We start from the raw sequence: 17,687 nt of genomic DNA, 5'->3' as shown, positions 1-17,687 counted from the left end.
AGAAATAACATTTCCAATGTAATTTTCTAATGTCTTAAAGATCACATCAATTCTACAAATTACAATTTTTGAGGATAGAATTTTAACTGTTGCCCTCCCATTTCTGTCATGCTTATAATAAAACATAAAAAGTACTCTAAACACAACCAATGAAATTCTTACATTTTAAACCATTTTGTTAATATAAAGGATAACAATTTAAATCATATTTTACATTTCTACTTAAGTTTATATTGCACTAAAATTATTTTACATGGAAGAACTATTTGATGTATCAAGACATAATACCTTAGAAACATTGTTTGATATTCACATCTACATTAATGAATATTTCACAGTCCACTTAAATAAATTTTCTAGCATACACCAAATCTCACAGAAACAAATCTATAATGCTACTGTGTTTTGAGAGTAAAAACATTCAATATTTATTATTACTGATTTTGGGAAATACATTGACTTTTAAAAACACACTTAAATCACTCATAGTACCTGGTAATACTATTTGAGCAAAATCTGATGATTTATTTTGGAGCCTTTGAATGACTACTTTTAAGAATGTTTTATTTAACTTTATGTATTTATTCATTTATTTTATTTTAATTTGATCAGAAAGGGACAGAGAAAGAGAGAGAAAGTGAGAAAGCAAGCCACCAGAGCCGGGACTCGAACCGCGGTCAGCTATGTGGTAATCTAGTGCCCTTAACCATCTTGCCACCTGCAGGCCCCTTAATGACTACTTTTTAAATACAACATTTATTTTGTTCAAAATGTGTAAAAAAAAAGTGTATGTCCTTTCATCCAAAGAACAGAATTATGAGAAGAGAGTAAGAATACTACTTCAGTGCAGGCTATTTTATAGACTTTTAAAACTCAGTTTTCATCATTCTGCTGTAATATAACCAAATAGGCTTATTTAAATAATAATAAACCACACTGGCATCTTTTAAAAATCATAATTACAATTAAAAGCTTGAAACAGCACGATAAAGCTAATGGCAACCTCTTACATCCGTTTTGAAGTTTGTTCTATTGTCAAATAACACTTTAAAACAGTTTCAACTAGCCTAACTGATCAGCCAGCATCAGCTTAGAAATATTTTTCAATGTTCTAAGGTATAACGTTTGGCATCAAAAAGTATGGTAAGCACTTTTGATTTGTGACCCAGAAAAAAAAAAATCAAGTAGTAAAATACCAGTGGTTCCTGTGACAGGGGTAAATATCCCCTTTCAAGTACTGTTCCCCTGACAATTAAAGTAACATTTTCTTTCTTCCTCTGAGTTCATTAAAGAAAAGAAACCATGATTGTTTTTTAGTTGAGGTGAAAAACCTGCTTCATAAGTTCATATGTTGTAAAAGCCACTGCTTGTGAAGGAATGCAGCGAATGTAATTGAGAGATAAACCACGATATAATCCTTTTCGAATTCCATGGTGTCCATAGACATACTTCATAGTCTCCCACATGGTACTGAAAGACAAGGGTTAGATATCATACACCTGTACCCACTCACAGAGACAATTTCAGGATTCATAATACTTACTTTTAATTTGCTAGAAGGCAAGTACACTCATGGGAGAGAGATAGAGAGAGAAGAAAGTCCCCTATGGAGGATGGTCACACCACAATATCTTCCCCTCCATTTTTCTCTTCTGTAGGAATTTTAGGCATGCATGCAAACACACCCAGACTGTTTCTGAAGCCACGGGTCTGGACTCAACTATGCAGTTATATGGGATGCAGCTGCTCTAACCACCATGCTACCAGCTGGTCCCACAATAACATTTTATTCATTCATTCATTCATTTTAACTTGACCAGAGAGGGGCAGAGACAGAGAAAGAGAAAAAGTGAGAAAGCAAGCTGCCAGCTCCGGGATTCGAACCGCGGTTGGCCATGTGGAACTCTAGCACCCCTAACCATCATGCAACCTGCTGGCCCCCCCACAATAACTTTTTTGTTTTTAAGAATTTTTTTAGCTAGCTAGCTTGCTTGCTTGCTTTCAATTTGACCAGAGAGAGACAGAGTGAGAAAGAGAGAGAGAGAAGGGAAGCAAGAAAGCAAGCCGCCAGGTAAGGGACTCAAACCAGTCAGTCATGTGGGAGTCCAGTGCTCTCCACCATGGTTCAAGTCCTGGATCCAATGGCCTGAAAATCATGCCAGAAGTGTGTATGTGTGTGTACCCAAAATCCGGAGAGAAAAATGGAGGAAAAGGGACTACACATGCCATCCACCTGGGAGGTGGTTTGTAACTTCCCCTCTCCCTGTCTCTGTCTCTCCAAGACTGCACAAGCTCTATGGCAAAAAGCAATCTAAGGTTCTGATTAAACTTTCTGTTGTTCTCTATCACCAATCACACAGAACAATTACACATTTCTACAGACTATAGAAGACTCTAGAATTGTACAATAACAGTAGCCACTAGCCACATGTGGCTACTGAGCCCTTGAAATGTGGCAGTCCGAACTGAGATGTGCTGGGAGTGTAAAATACACCCTGGATTTAAACACTTAAAAAGAAAGAAAGAAAGAAAGAAAGAACTATTGAAATATTGAAGCTGTAATATTTAATATATTGAGTTAAAATTATCTCTAAAGCATTTTTGTTTCTTTTTAATACTTTTAAAAGAATGTGTTGCCCAACCAGCTCGTGGTATGGTGGTAAAGGCAGCTGGGTCCAACATGGCCAACTATGCTATTCAAGTTCTGGACCCAGTGGCTTGAAAACCATGCTGAGTGTGCATGCTGTGTACTCAAAATCCTGAGAGAGGAATGGAGCAGAAGGGACTGTGATGTGGCTAATCTCCCTTAGGATGTGCTCGCTTTCGCACTCTCTCTCTCTCCCTCCCTCCCTCATTGTCTCTATAGCAAGAGCCCACATCCTAAAGCAAATATTTTTTTCCTTCTTTCTTTTTTTTAAAGAGAGGTTTTTGCTATAGGGTGCATGCGCTCACCAGAAAGACAGAGTGAGACAGCGAGACAGTGAGAAGTCACCCCCCCACCGGGGCGGGGGGATAGGGGTGGGCACACCGCAATCCCTTCTCCTCCATTCTCTTCTCTGGATCCTAGACATGCATGCACACACCTGGTGTGAGTTTAAGCTGCTGGGTCCAGACCTCGAACTGTGGTCAACTACATAGGAGTCCAGCAACATAGCCATTATGCCAACTGCTGGTCCCCAAACAAATATTTTTAAACAGGGCTACAAAAATTATAAATTACAAATGAGGCTTATATTTCTATTTAACTGAGCTGCTCTAAGTTTTTTGTTTTGTTTTGTTTTGTTTTAAAGACAGGGTCTTGCTGTGTTGTCATTCTTTTACGTAGGCATCCTAGCTTGAACTCTAGGCACAAACCACCGTTCTGACAAGGTCTCACTATATTGCCCAGGCCAGCCTCGAGCTCACAGTCCTCTCACCTCAACTTCCACAAGTCACTAGGATTGTGGGCCTACGCTACTGCATGCAACCTTTAGGTGAGACTAGAAACTGAACGCAGGCCTCCCATGCAGTCCCAGCCTGTGGACCACATGCCACAGCAGTTGAGTCAAACCCAAAAAAAAATATATATATATAAGGTTTTTGCCATAGGGGGGCATGTGCTCACTGGAGAAAGACAGAGGGAGACAGAGACAGAGAAAGTGAGAAATCGAGAAATCGCCCCCCAGTGGGATGGTCATGCCACAATCCCTTCTCCTCCATTCTCCTGCAATCTTGGGAATGCACACACATGTAACCGGTTGAATTGCTTTTCTTCCTTTTTTTTTTTTTTTTGGTTTTTGCTACAGGAAATGTGTGCTTGCCAGAAAGAGAGCCAGAGAGACAGAAAGTGAAAAATCACTCCCTGGGGGGATGGCCATGCCACAATCCCTCCTCCTCCATTCTCCTCTTGGGATCTTAGGCATGCACGCACACAGATCTGGTATGAGCTTAAGCCACTGAGTCCGGGACTCAAACCGTAGTCAACTACATGGGAGTCCAGCGACATAGCCATTACACCAACTGCTGGTCCCATATCCGGTGTGATTTTCAAACTACCAGGTCCAGGACTCGAAACATAGTCAATCGCTATAACTTAAATACTATACTATCTGGGGGATCAGCAGGTGGCATGGTGGTTAAGGCACTGGATACTCCCACATGGTCAACCATGGTTCGAGTCCCGGACCTGGTGGCTTGCTTTCTCACTTCAATTCTCTCTCTCTCTCTGTGTGTGTCTCTCTCTGGTCAAATTAAAATAAATGAATGAATAAAATTAAATAAATAATTTTAAAAAATACTATACTATCTGTTGGTTCCAAACCTAAAAATTTGAAGAGGAACACTGCAACGTAATTGAACCCTTATAAAGTTACCAAAGTATGCTATGGGAAATAAAACTGAAAACATAGACTATTGGTGAGAACAGGGCCCTAACTCTCTATCGACTTTATTTATTCTTTTTAAAGAAGTTCTTAGCTTTTTTGTAAAGATTTATTTTATTTTATTTATTTATTACCATCATTCTTCAGTTTGACCACGGAGAGACAGAAAGGGAGAAAGAGTATGAAAGCAAACTGCCAGGTCCAGGACTCGACCTACAGTCAGCCATGTGGGAGTTCTGAGCCTTAACCACCATGCCTCCTGCCAGACCCCAACTCCACTGACTTTAAATTTTATATTTCCTCAAGAAAATGAACAATGATATATGGAAAACTTACAGGCACTTTTCAAATTCTGGTAGAACAGTTCCTAATTGCATTCGCCGACGAGTTACATCAAATGGGTAACTAAAGGAAGAAAAAGGAATAAAGGCTTAAAAATAATTTTCACTTTTCTTCTCAACAACTATTAAATGCAAAGACCTACACATGCTAGGAAATAATGTATCTATTTTCTTGTTCTTTTCACTAATTTGCAAGTCAAGACATAGGCACACCAATAAAATCTATTACCACACAGGAGTCTCCTTGCCTTTCATTATGTGGTTTCCTCTGGTTAAGGATTCTTCTTTCCTATAACTACAATATCAAGTTCTATTCCAAATTACATGCCACTTTTTGAAGAAACAAACTGGATGTTTCTCATTGTTGTAAGCATAAAAAGGGATTTCTTGGGACCAGAGGAAGGCTTAATGGTTACATTGCTGAACTCCCACGTAGCCGACCATGGTTCAAGTCCTGGACCTGAAGCTTGAAATTCACACCGGGGGCATGTGTGCAATCTCCTCTTCTCCAAGAAGAAATTAGAGAAGAGGGGATTGTAGCATGGCCATCGTCCCTTGGGGGTGATTTCTCACTTTCTGTCCCTCTGTCTCTCCAGTGAGCGCATGCGCTCTTTAGCAAAAAAAAGTCTCTTTAAAAAAAAAAAGGATTTCTCAGTGTGGACACTACTGACAATTTTGGTTGGACCATACTTTGTTGTGGAGGACTGTCCTGTGCACTGTAGGATGTATAAGTGTATCCTTAGTTTCTGCCCACTAGATGCCAGTAGGGCTCCTTTGGCTGTGGCAACCAAAAATGTCTCCAGACATTAATGAATGTCCACTGGGAGCAAAAATCACCCCAGTCAAGAACTACTACCTTCTAAGTATTCAGCAACTTTCCTCAAATTTAGTAGATCAATACAAAATTTTCCTGAAGGGCTAAAATTAATGATACAGATAATTGCATTTCAAGGATAGAGAAAATCTTAGCATAGTTTAAAATGAAGCATGCAAAAGTAATCACTCTTAGGAGTTATACTCGAGGTAATTTTTAAAAATTATTTTATTTTACTAATATTAACTAGTTGTCCTAACTCCTGTGCTAAACATTTAGTGTCATCTTCACACAATTACATGAGGTAGACATTGTTAACCCAGCATTAAGGTAAAACACTCCAGTGCCACAAAGCTGCTTTGTCCTATCCTACTTGAAGTTCTCCTTAATATCTAATATATACATTAATAATGTCTGATAAAAGTAATTACATATTTTATATACATTTATATTTACTGAAATAGTTATGACAAAGAGCTAAAACACCTATGCATCAACTAAGCGATTTTTAAAAATATAACATTACCAGTAGTTGAAAACTCCCTGTATACCTCAATAGCATCCCCACGAATTTTCTGTTTGTTTGGCTTGGTTTTTGATTTTATAAATGAGAGAAAGAGAGAGAAACAGAGAAAGAGGTTTTGATAGGGTCTCACCATGTCTGGGTTCTCCTGCCCTACTTTCCAGTTATTTAGAACCACAGATATGCACGGCCATGCTTGGACTGTTTATGTTCAATCAGAAACCACACCCGGGACCCCCCCCATGAGGCCAGCATCACACAGTGGCACCCTACTGCTTATGCCACCATAGCTGGGTCTCGGGAAGATTTTTACGTTTATTCATTTATTTCCTTCATGAGCAAGACAGAGAAAGAGAGAGAGAGAAAGCATCTCCAACAGGGTTTTGATGCCACAATCCACTTCCAGCTGTCAGTCAATCCCAGATCACGGACAAGCACGAGCCTAAGGTGTTCCAAGAAGTCTCTGGACTTGAACCTCCCCCTGTGGGATTGCCTTGCACAGCACCACATTTTACTGCTGCACCACTGTCTAATCCCAGAAATTACGATTTTTTTCTTTACTTAGGATGAAGTGTGAGTACATGTACATGAGAGTGAGAGAAAGAGAAAAAATAGAACTCTCCACCGGGTCTGGTTACATCATGATCCCCTTCCTCCGGCCCTCAAGCCCATCGGATCTTGAGCAGTCACACATTCACTGGAGTGTTTCAGGCTGACCAGGCCATAGGGCAATACACTCATGAGAAAGAGAGAGAGAGACCACTTGCCGACGGGACATGGTCACACCGCAATCCCTTCTCCTCTCTCTCCACCCCGTCAGGACTTGGGGCATGCACAGACATGTGCCCTATATGCCCTTCAGGCCATCAGGGTCTCCGGCCGTAAACTGATCTGACTCCCAATGCACAGCACTTTAAGCACTGTACACTGTACACTGTACCACTTTAAGCACTTTAAGCTCGCCCTCAGGAGTTATATTTTAACAGAGGAGGAAACATTAAAACATGTTATGAGAGTAAGAAGAGCACAAACCTCGACCTAAGGAATTAAGTTCCCAAACAGGAAAAGATGTATATGAGTTGAAGTAACCGATTATTAATAAGGAGAGAAGGTAAGAAAACAGGTATCAAAGACCAGAACTAGAAAAATAACTAAGAGAAAGAAAGAAAATAGCATTCTAGGCAATGTTCTGAAGTAAAAATATGACAAGTGTTAGTGACTATTTGAACATGTACTACACAAAAGATGATTTAAAGTTATTAGGACTAGTAGATTAGTAGTTATCAATAGCAAATAGGGAAGCAGAAAGTTGAGGAGTAAAACAAAAAGCAAGATAAGAAGGTAATATTTGAATTAAGGAGTTTGTGCTGATGGCAGAAGAATCAAGTAGAAATAGCCAAAAGTCCAAAAGCTTTGCTGGAGATGTCATGGAAAGTCAGAAATGGAGCTTTAAATAGATCTGGTTATTTATACAGAGGTGACCATCGAAACCATGAAGATAGATGAGCTGTTCAAAAGCATACAGGAAAAGAGGACTGAAGTCTGGCTGGGCCTTAAAACCTCTGCACAGACAGGTAAGAAGAGGAGGGTGTAAATCACTAAGATAACCTGAAAAGGAAGGGTCGAGAAAGGTAATTGCCAAGAGAGGACCCTGTTACAACAGCCAAGGAACTAGAACAACTAAAAGGAGAGTAAAAAACCTAAAAAAGGAACCACTGGATTAAGGATTGATGGCTGCAGAATACAGTTTGAGAAGAGAAGCATGAAAGAGAAGATAGGTTCTGAGGATCCAGGTTGGGAATATGTCAAAGGAAGAGAGGAAACAAAACCAAGAGGAGAACCATAACAGCCAGAGGCGAGCATGTCTCTGTGAACGAACAAGGTTCCTCACCCAAACTTCCCAAAGTATATCACACTTTTTCCTCTTTACCTTCAATCTAGTGTAATCAACTTCCATTCACAGAAACACTGAATCTGCGTTAGCAAAAGAAACATTTAACTGTAAAATTCATGAACACTCTACTATATCTTATTTTGACTCTTCCCTTCCCATTGTATACTCGTTTAATTTTTTTTTTGCTATAGGGCGCGTGCGCTCGCCAGCCAGACAGAGACAGAGAGAGAGAAAGCGAGAAATCACCCCCTAGAGGGGATGGCCACGCCGCAATCCCTTCTCCTCCATTCTCCTCTCGGGATCTTGGGCACGCACGCACACGCGCCGGGCGTGAGTTTAAGCCACCGGGTCCGGGACAAGAACCGCGGTCGACTATGTGGGAGTCCAGCGACATAGCCACTACGCTAACTGCTGGTCCCAAGAGTTTAATTCTTTGTGCCACTACTCTTTCTTCTCTTTCTGTTTTTCAGGACCCTCCTTCTCAGTCACAGAAAGGTTTTCTTTTTATTCTAAAAAGCTCCTGTGTCTTAATATTCCAGACTCTTTTTATCTCACTGTACAAAATCTCTCTTGGTGTAGGGAGAGTCCCTATTTTGGTTAAAAAATTATTTATTTAATTTTGTTCATTATTATTCTAATTTGGTATAAGGCACATGCACTCACCAGATAGCCACAGAGAGAGAAAGAGAAAGAGAGAAAGTGAGAAAGCAAGCCGCCAGGTCTAGGACTCAAACCGCGGTCAGGCGTGTGGGAGTCCAGCGCCTCAACCACCATGCCACCTGCTAATTTCGGGACAGTCATTACAGCTACCTTCCCAACTCCACACATATGCACACACTAAATGGCTCACATTTCAGAAAGTTCATATAGGCAAATTCATGAGAAAATACAGATAGATTATATTTAGTGTTTCTTGTTTTCTTTCTTTTAAAATGAATCTATAGAAATTGGTTACATTCAAATTAATTTGGTCAATTTGGTGTGTAATTACTGAATATGCTTAGAGTGCAGGCATATCTAAAAAATGTACTAAAGTAACATCTATATTTTTCAAAGAATCCTGTTTTTGAGTAAATTTTGGGAAAAAATAAAATGTTAATCAATGATGAAAATCAGGATGGGGTAACTGCAATTTGATTGAATTAAGTTGATGAAGAAACTTACGATATTGTCTGTGCTATTGCTCCAGCAACACCACCACAAAGTAAGTTTATGTGAGTTTTCAAAACTAAGACATTAGGATTGTCTGATGAAGGTCTGCCAAGAAGGGTAGGAGCATGAGAAAGCCCAACACTCTTTAAGGTACCAAAAGTAAAAAATGAAACACCTGAAAAACAAAATATAAATTCACCATGATGCTTACCAGAACATGAGCTGTGAAAAAGATACCATTCTTACATAATAACCAACTAACTCAGGGAACTAACTATACATTTCCTAATTTCAGATGTTTGGCTTAATCTAAGATAAAAAGATTTAATTAGTGTTGATATATAACCTAAAGATTAGAAAATTATCACCTATGCAAAAGCATAGATTTGGTTTTCACAAACTAACATATACAAGAGGTCTTCAAAAGTTCAAGCGAAACATATATCAAGAAAAAAACTATGTATGGATTGCAAAATTTTTTGCACAAAAAATAAACCTATATGTCAATTCAATTTTCAATGAACTTTTTAAAGTCCTTTCATAGTCCAGTGCACTGGAGGCAGTGGTGGACATGTATATATGAATAGAATTAAACAATTTCCCAAGGTTTCCCATGAGTAAAAATTAAATTCATGATTAAAAATTACAAGTAAACACGACAACTTATATTTATAATAACAATGATGGTAATAATGTAAGACAGAGGCAAAAAATACAGAAGTGACAGCATTGTGTAATTCAGTGTCTAATTTTGTCTTCAAAGAACTATGACCAGGAGAGAAATGTTTGTATTAGCCCACAAGACATGTAGAATCTAGTAAATATAGTGTACAGTTCGTGTTTATTATACATTTAAATGATTTTATAATAAGACCACTAAAATTGTTTAATAAAAGCAAGGATGGAATTTAAGCATTCCTTATGCCTAAGTATTACTCAAGATACATTGACATCTACTAGATTTTTAAAAAATACTTATAAATGTACTTGATACTTAAGAACAAATAAGTACTGATTAAAATAAATAAATGAATAAATAAAAAATAATTCTTTTTTAAAAAAATGGATCAGCAGCTGGCATGGTGGTTACGGCTCTGGACACTCCCACATGGCCGAACATGGTTCAAGACCTGGACCTAGTGGCTTGCTTTCTCACTTTGTCTCTCTCTCTCTCTCTCTCTCTCTCTCTCTCTCTCTGTATCTCTCTGGTCAAATTAAAATAAATAAATGAATAAATAAAAAATAATTATTTTAAAAAAATAAGTACTAACAAATACTCAGTTTAGGATAATACTGCATGTATGCATTTATTCTTTATTTTAAAAATCTTAGAATCTTATAGTATCTCAAGATGATATAACTAGAAAGTATCTATATACTTCATATTTGAGGAATCTATTTTAAGGACTTAACATAAAATGTTAATGATTAGGAAATTTATAGTAATTAAACACGAGCACAAAAGAAAGTACCTAAATGGTATAGAATGCGTTCAGTATAATATGACACAATTAACAATATAATATGACACAATTAACAAAATGATGTTTGTAAAGAGTATTCAAATCATGGAAACTATAGAAAATAGGGCAAAATTAAGAGACAACATTGCATATTCACTATAATTATATAAAAATACATTTAAAAAACTAAAGACCCAGATGTGGTGACATAAGCAATGGCAGTCCTGCTGCACGATGCTGGAGACTACATGGGTGAGTTCCAGGTTCATGTCCTGGATCTACCGCATCATGCCGGTGTGACCAGACAGGTGATCCTGGCTGGCTTCACAGCTTGAGCAAGGGGGATCACAAAGTGAGGACCATATTGAAGGTCCCCCTCTCTCTCTCTCGTGAAGGAAATAGTTTATTAAAAACAAACAAAAAAAAAAACCATGGGGCCAACAGATGGCATGGTGGTTAACGGCGCTAGACTCCCACATGGCCGACCCATGGTTTGAGTCTAGCAGCCTGCTTTCCCACTTTCTCTTTCTCTCTCTCTCTGTCCCTCTCTGGTCAAATACAAGTAAATAAATAAAGTTAAATAAGAATAATTCTTTTAAAAAAAGAGAAGAAAAGAATATCAAGGGTGAGCAAGTGGTGTGGAGGTGAAAGGTAGCTGGATCCCATAAGGCAGACTGCACAGTTAGAGGCCTGGATTCAGTGACTGGAGAAACATGCCAGGCATGTGTGCATGCATACCCAAAATCCCATGAGGAGAACAGAAGAGAAGTAATTGCAGCATAGCCGTCCACCCTAGGGGTGATTCCTCACTTCTACACACACACTCACACACTCTCTCTCTCTCCCCACGTCCTATAGCAAAAATTAAGAAAACAACAACAACAAAAATAAATAAGTAAAAAGTAAGAAGAAGAAAATATAACAAAATTAGAGTTCTGCTTCCAGCATAATACCAGTCTAAGTATTTGGGGAGACTCTGCCATTGCAGAACATCTACATCCATTACTGGGCTTGCAAAAAGAATGGGAAGGTCTCTAAGGATCACCCCAGCACAAATACCTCCCAAATATATCAGCTGAGGCCTGACTGGGAGTAGTGGGCCTATGAGAGATAGGGAGTGACTTCTGCACAGAGATGTCAGGGGCAGCAGGGCCACTGAGATGGGTTCTGCCATTGGGCCTACAGAAGTGGAATCACTGGGTTTGAGATTCCAGGCAGAGACCAATTCTCAACAGGAGCTCCTGGCAGAAGTTGTTCATTCAAACATACTTTGGAGAAAAAGTATTCTCAACTGACAGCTCTAGAATACTCAGAGGTTAAGGTTAAGCAATGAGCTCCTAATCAAAGACCACCAACCATAAAAGGAGACCCAAAAAAGTATATAATTATAAAAGATAGGGAGAGGGGCTTGCAGGCGGCATGGTGGTTAAGGTGGCTAGACTCCCACATGGCTAACTGCAGTTCAGGTCCCAAACCTGACAGCTTGCTTTCTCACTTTCCTTCTCTCTCTCTGTGCCTCTCTGGTCAACTTCAAAAATAAAATAAAGATAATGACAATGAATAAAATTAAATAATTATTTTTAAAAAATAGGTGGGGGAGTAAAAATTTAAAAACATAAACAAATAAGGTAGTAGTAAAAAGAAATATGAAAAAAATTGGGGCCAGCAGGTGGTGTGGTTGTTAAGGGCACTGGACTCCCACATGGCCAACCACAGTTCAAGTCCTAGACCTGGCAGCTTGCTTTCTCATTTCCCCTCCTCACTCTCTAACTCTGCCCCTTTCTGGTTGAATAAAAATAAATAAATAAATAAAGTTAAATAAAATAATTATTTTTTTTTAATGCAGCTACATAATATTTACAAAAGAGGTAGCTAGGGACCAGCAGTTGGTGTAATGGCTATGTCGCTGGACTCCCATATAGTCAGCTGTGATTCGAGTCTCAGACCTGGTGGTTTAAACTCACGCCAGGTGTGGGTGCATGTGTGCACAAGATCCTGAAAGGAGAATGGAGGAGAAGGGATTGCGGCATGGCCATCCCCCCTGGGGGGTGATTTCTCGCTTTCCATTTTTCTGTCTCTTTCTGGTGAGCACACGCGCCCTATAGCAAAAACCTCTCAAAAAAATTAATTAAAAAAGATGGGGAGCCATCAAATGGCATGGTGGTTAAGGGCGCTGGACTCCCACATGGCTGAGTGGGTTTGAATCCTGGACCTGGCAGCTTGCTCTCTTACTTTGTCTCTTTATCTCTCTCACTCTGTCTCTCTAGTCAAATGAAAATAAAGTTAAATAAAATATTTTTTTAAAAAAAGAGAGGTACCTAAAACATAAAAACATGATAAAATACTAAATAAAAGGGTGAAAAAAACTAATCAAGCAATGGAGATAGCAGGTGGACTGGTATTTAAGGTGATGGACGCCCACATGACCAAACACAGTTTGAGTCCCAGACCCAGCACCATGAAAATCACACTGAGCACATGGGTGTGTATACCCAAAATTCCCAAAGAATGAAGAAGAAGGGATTATGATAAAGCCATCCCCTCTTGGTGATTTCTCACTTTCCCTCTCTCTGTTTCTCTATCTCTTGCTGGTTAGTGCATGTGCCCTATGACAGAAACCTAAAAAGAAGACTAATCAGGAAAATATTAACTTGGATGTACTCAAAAACTGATTATGAGATGGAGAAATTTAACATAAACAATGATAGTAGATGGGCGATATTAAGATATTATGGGACCAGCACATGGTATAATGGTTACATCACTAGACTACCATGTAGTCAACCACGGTTTGAGTCCCTGACCCAGAGGCTTAAAACTCATGCTGGGGCGGGACCCGCAGTTAGCGTAATGGCTATGTCACTGGACTTCCATGTAGCTGACCGCGGTTCGAGTCCTGAACCTGGTGGCTTAAACTCACACCGGGCACATGTGCATGTGTGCCCAAGATTCCGGGAGGAGACTGAAGGAGAAGGGATTGCAGCATGGCCATCCCCCCTGGGGGGTGATTTCTCGCTTTCTGTCTCTCTGTCTGTCTCTCTCTTTCTGAGGAGCACATGAGCCCTATTGCAAAAAACTCTCAAAACAAAACAAAACAAAACAAAACAAAAAAACTCATGCTGGGGTGGTAGGGGAGTTAGCAGGTCATGTGCGGTAGCTAAGGGCCCTGGACTCCCACATAGGCAACTATGGTTCAAGTAATGGACTGGTAGCTTGCTTTCTCACTTTCCCTCTCTCTCTCACACACACTGGTCAAATTTTAGAAATGAATGAATAAGTAAATAAATAAATAAATAAATAAAGTTTAAAAAAAAAAAAAAACCTCATATCAGGCACATGTACATTCATACCTAAGATCCCATGAGGAGAATGGAGAAGGGATTGCAGTGTGGCTATCCCCCTTGGGGGGGGGGGAGCGTGATTTCTTGCTTTCTCTCTGTCTCTCCAGTGAAGCCACACACACTATAGCAAAAATCTCTCTCTAAAACAAAAAAGAAATTAAGAAAAAATTTTTTTTAGTTTTCCTATGGCCAAAAAAAAGGAAACAATAAACAAAAAGAGGGACCAGCAGTTAGCATAATGGCTATGTCGCTGGACTCCCATACAGTCGACAGCGGTTCACGTACCGGACCCGGCGGCTTGAACTCACACCGGGCGCGTGTGCGTGCGTGCCCAAGATCCAGAGAGGAGAATGGAGGAGAAGGGATTGAGGCATGGCCATCCCCCCTTGGGGGTGATTTCTTGCTTTCTGTCTCTCTGTCTCTCTCTGTTCTTCTGGCAAGCACACGCGCCCTATAGCAAAAACCTCTCAAAAAAAAAAAAAACAGAAAGAAAAAACAAAAAAGAGACAGCAAGCTGAATACTGAAATATTGTGAATACAATAATAAAATGAATTTGCTCTAAAATAACTAGGGATGGGGCTCAAGGGAATAATTAGGGGAACAAAAGACAAGAATGGTCATGAGTTGATCACTGTGGAAGTTATGCAATAGGTGATGAGTTATATTATTGCCTCTTCTTCTGAATTGAACACATTTCCAATTTTCCAAATACTAGGTAAAAACATATAAATACTATAACAAACCCACAGAATACAACTGAAGCAGTATTTAGAAAACAGTGTTTATATTACTTGAAAATTAATGAAGTAAACATCTAATTAAAGACACTTCCAGAAGAAGAAGGAAATGAAGAACAAAAATCAATGAAAGAGAAATTAAAGTAGACTAGAGAAGAGAAAGAAAGCTAAAATAAATTCTTTACAAAGCTGATAACTGATAAAAACAAATAAAAATTAAAAAGGGGACATGATTAGCTAGAAGAGAAATGAAAAACAAAAACTGAAGAAATAAGGTAAACCTTTTGCCAAGAAAATTTGAAACTAACACAAAATAGCCAAATTCAAAATGGTAAAGGGAGGTATAAATTACCCAGAATGACTTGCAAAGAGATAGAAAGCCTGAATGGTCCTGTGGTCACTCAAGAAATTAAAGTAATATACAAAACTCATTCCACAATGAAAACTTTCAAGAAACAGATCATTTTAATAATTTTATAGCACTTCTTCCTAAGGACAGAAAAGGAGAAAAATTCTCCTTAACTCATTCTATGAGACTTAAATAACTTTAGTACCCAAATCCTATGAGGCTATTATGGAAAATTACAGGTTAATCTCATTCATAAATACAGATGTAAAACTTTTCTAAACAATGAGCAAATTAAACCCAGTTTGATATAAAAAGATCATTACATTATAACAAATTTAGGCTGACCCCTCCCCAAAGTCATTTAACATTAGAATGTCTGTTAACGTCCTTTATTATGTTAATAGATTAGACAAAATGGCATGATTATCTCAGTAAATGTAGAAAAGAGCACCTGATAAAATTTAATACCAACTTAGATAAAAATTCTCATTAAAACTTCCTACACCCCTGACCAGCAGATAGTGTAATGGTTACATCACTGGACTCCCACATAGCCGACTATGGATCAAGTTCTGGACCCAGTGGCTTAAAATTCATGCTGGGCACATGTACGTGTGTGCCCAAACCTTGGAGAGAAGAATGGAGAAGGGATTGTGGCGTGACCATTCCTCCCAGGGGGTGATTTCTCACTTTCTGTCTGTCTCTCTCTGTATCTCTGGCTTGTGCACACACCCTGTAGCAAAAATCTTTCCAAAAAAAAACTTTCTACAATTGGAAAAGGAACTGGGCATGGTGGTTAAGGCACTGGATTCTACAAAGTCTAAAAAACACACCAGGCATATGTGTGTACATCCCCAAAATACAGAGGAGATTGGAGGGATTGGAAAATGGAGAAGTAACTGTAGCATGGCTATTTTCCTTAGCGGGTAATTTCTCACTTTCCCTCTCTCTCTCTCCTCTCTCTCTCTCTCTCTCTGGTGAGTTCACATGCCCTATGGCAAAAATCTAAAAAAGACAGCAAGCAGGTGGCATGGTGGTTAAAGGTGCTGGATTCCCACATGGTCAACTGCAGTTTGAACCCTAGACCTGGCAGCTTGCTTCCTGGGGACCAGTAGGTGGCGTGGTGAAGGCGCTGGACACTCCCACATGGCCAACCACGTCAAGTCCCAGGCCTGGCATGTCTTTCTCACTCTCTCACTCTCTCTCTCTCTCTCTCTCACTGTGTCTCTCTAGGTCAAATTAAAATAAAATGAATGAATAAATAAAGTTAAATAAAATAATTCTTTAAAAAATCTAAAAGAGAAAACTTCCTACACCTCATAGATGATAAATTATAGCAAATACTATGCTAGGTCAAGAATGCTTAAAACATTTCCTGTAAAATCTGCTAGAAGCCAACATGCTCATTTGACTTGCTTTCTCATTTTCTTTCTCTCTCTCATTCTGTCCCTCTCTGGTCAAATTAAAAATAAGTAAATAAATAAATAATAATAAAAAATTCTTCAAAAAAAAAAAATTGCTGGGCGTGTGTGTGTGTGTGCCCACACATCCAAGAGCAGAATGGAGAAGGGACTGCAGCGTTGCCATCCCCCTGGGGGGGGGGTAATTTCTCATTTTCTCTGTCTCTGTCTTTCTAGGAAGCAAACCCCCCTATAACAAAAAATCTCTCTCTCTCTCTCTTTCTCTCTCTCTCTCTCTGAACATATATATATAGACAGATATATTATTATAATATGAATCACTGCATTTTGAAACTTAAGCCAGGTGCCTGTGCAAGTGTGCCCAAAATCCCAAGAGGAGAACAGAGAAGGTATTGTGGCATGGCCTCCCAGAGTGGAGATTTCTGACTTTCTCTCTCTCTCTCTTGCTCTCTCCTGTGAGTGCAGAGAAGAAATGGCAAAGACCTAAAAAAGTAAAATAGGTAAATATACAGAGATGGAAAGATCAATGGTTACTTAGAACTTGGGAATGATGGTGGAAGGGATACAGGTTTCTTTAGGCGTAATGAAAATACTCTCAATTTGACTATGGTAAAAACTGTAAATTTGTCAATATACTGAAAACCATTTCATTATACACATATGTGGGTGCTATGGTTTGAATGTGTTCCCCTAAAATTCAAGTACTGAAATTCGATGAGCCACAGTAATGATACTGAGAGGACAAAAATTGGGACCAGCAGGTGGCGTAATGTTTACGTCACTGGACTCTCACCTAGTCAACCATAGTTCGAATCTTGGACCTGCTGGGTTAAAAGTCATAATGGGAGGCCAGGACGTAAAGTGATGGTTGAGGCACTGGACTGCTGGCTTTCTCACGTTCCCACTCTCTCTGCCTCTCTCTGGTCAAATAAATAAAAAAAATAATTCCTTTTTTTTTTTTTTTTGAGAGAGAGATGTTTGTGATGGGGCACATGCACTTGCTGGAGAGAGAAAAAGAGAGACAGAAAGCAAGAAATCACTCCCCAAGAGGGATGGCCAAGCCACAATCCCTTCTCCCCCATTCTCTTATTGGGATTTTGGGCACGCACATACATGTACAGCATGAGTTTAAAGCCACTGAGTCCAGGATTCAAATCATGGTAGACTAAGGGAGTCCAGCGATATAACCATCACGCCATCTGCTGATCACATAAAATAAATAATTGGGTGTTTTTATTGTTTATTTATTATTATTATTATTATTATTATTATTATTATTTAATTTGACCA

General features: G+C 39.1%; 1 protein-coding gene across 1 annotated transcript in view; it reads right to left on the bottom strand.

Annotated features, from left to right (window-relative positions):
• Positions 1–1,279: 1,279 nt before the first annotated feature.
• SLC25A16 (solute carrier family 25 member 16) overlaps positions 1,280–17,687 on the bottom strand; it is a gene marked incomplete at its 5' end in the record, with an annotated part of 36,174 nt that continues 19,766 nt past the window's right edge. The window contains 3 exon segments of the mRNA XM_014587974.2: positions 1,280–1,470; positions 4,698–4,766; positions 9,098–9,260. Coding sequence (XP_014443460.1) covers positions 1,314–1,470; positions 4,698–4,766; positions 9,098–9,260 — 389 coding nt within the window.

Source organism: Tupaia chinensis, unplaced genomic scaffold (genome assembly GCF_000334495.1).
Source record: "Tupaia chinensis unplaced genomic scaffold, TupChi_1.0 Scaffold000250_1, whole genome shotgun sequence".
NCBI lineage: Eukaryota > Metazoa > Chordata > Mammalia > Scandentia > Tupaiidae > Tupaia > Tupaia belangeri.
The sequence above is the reverse complement of the archived record's forward strand: the minus strand, read 5'-3'. Positions and strand labels throughout refer to the sequence as shown.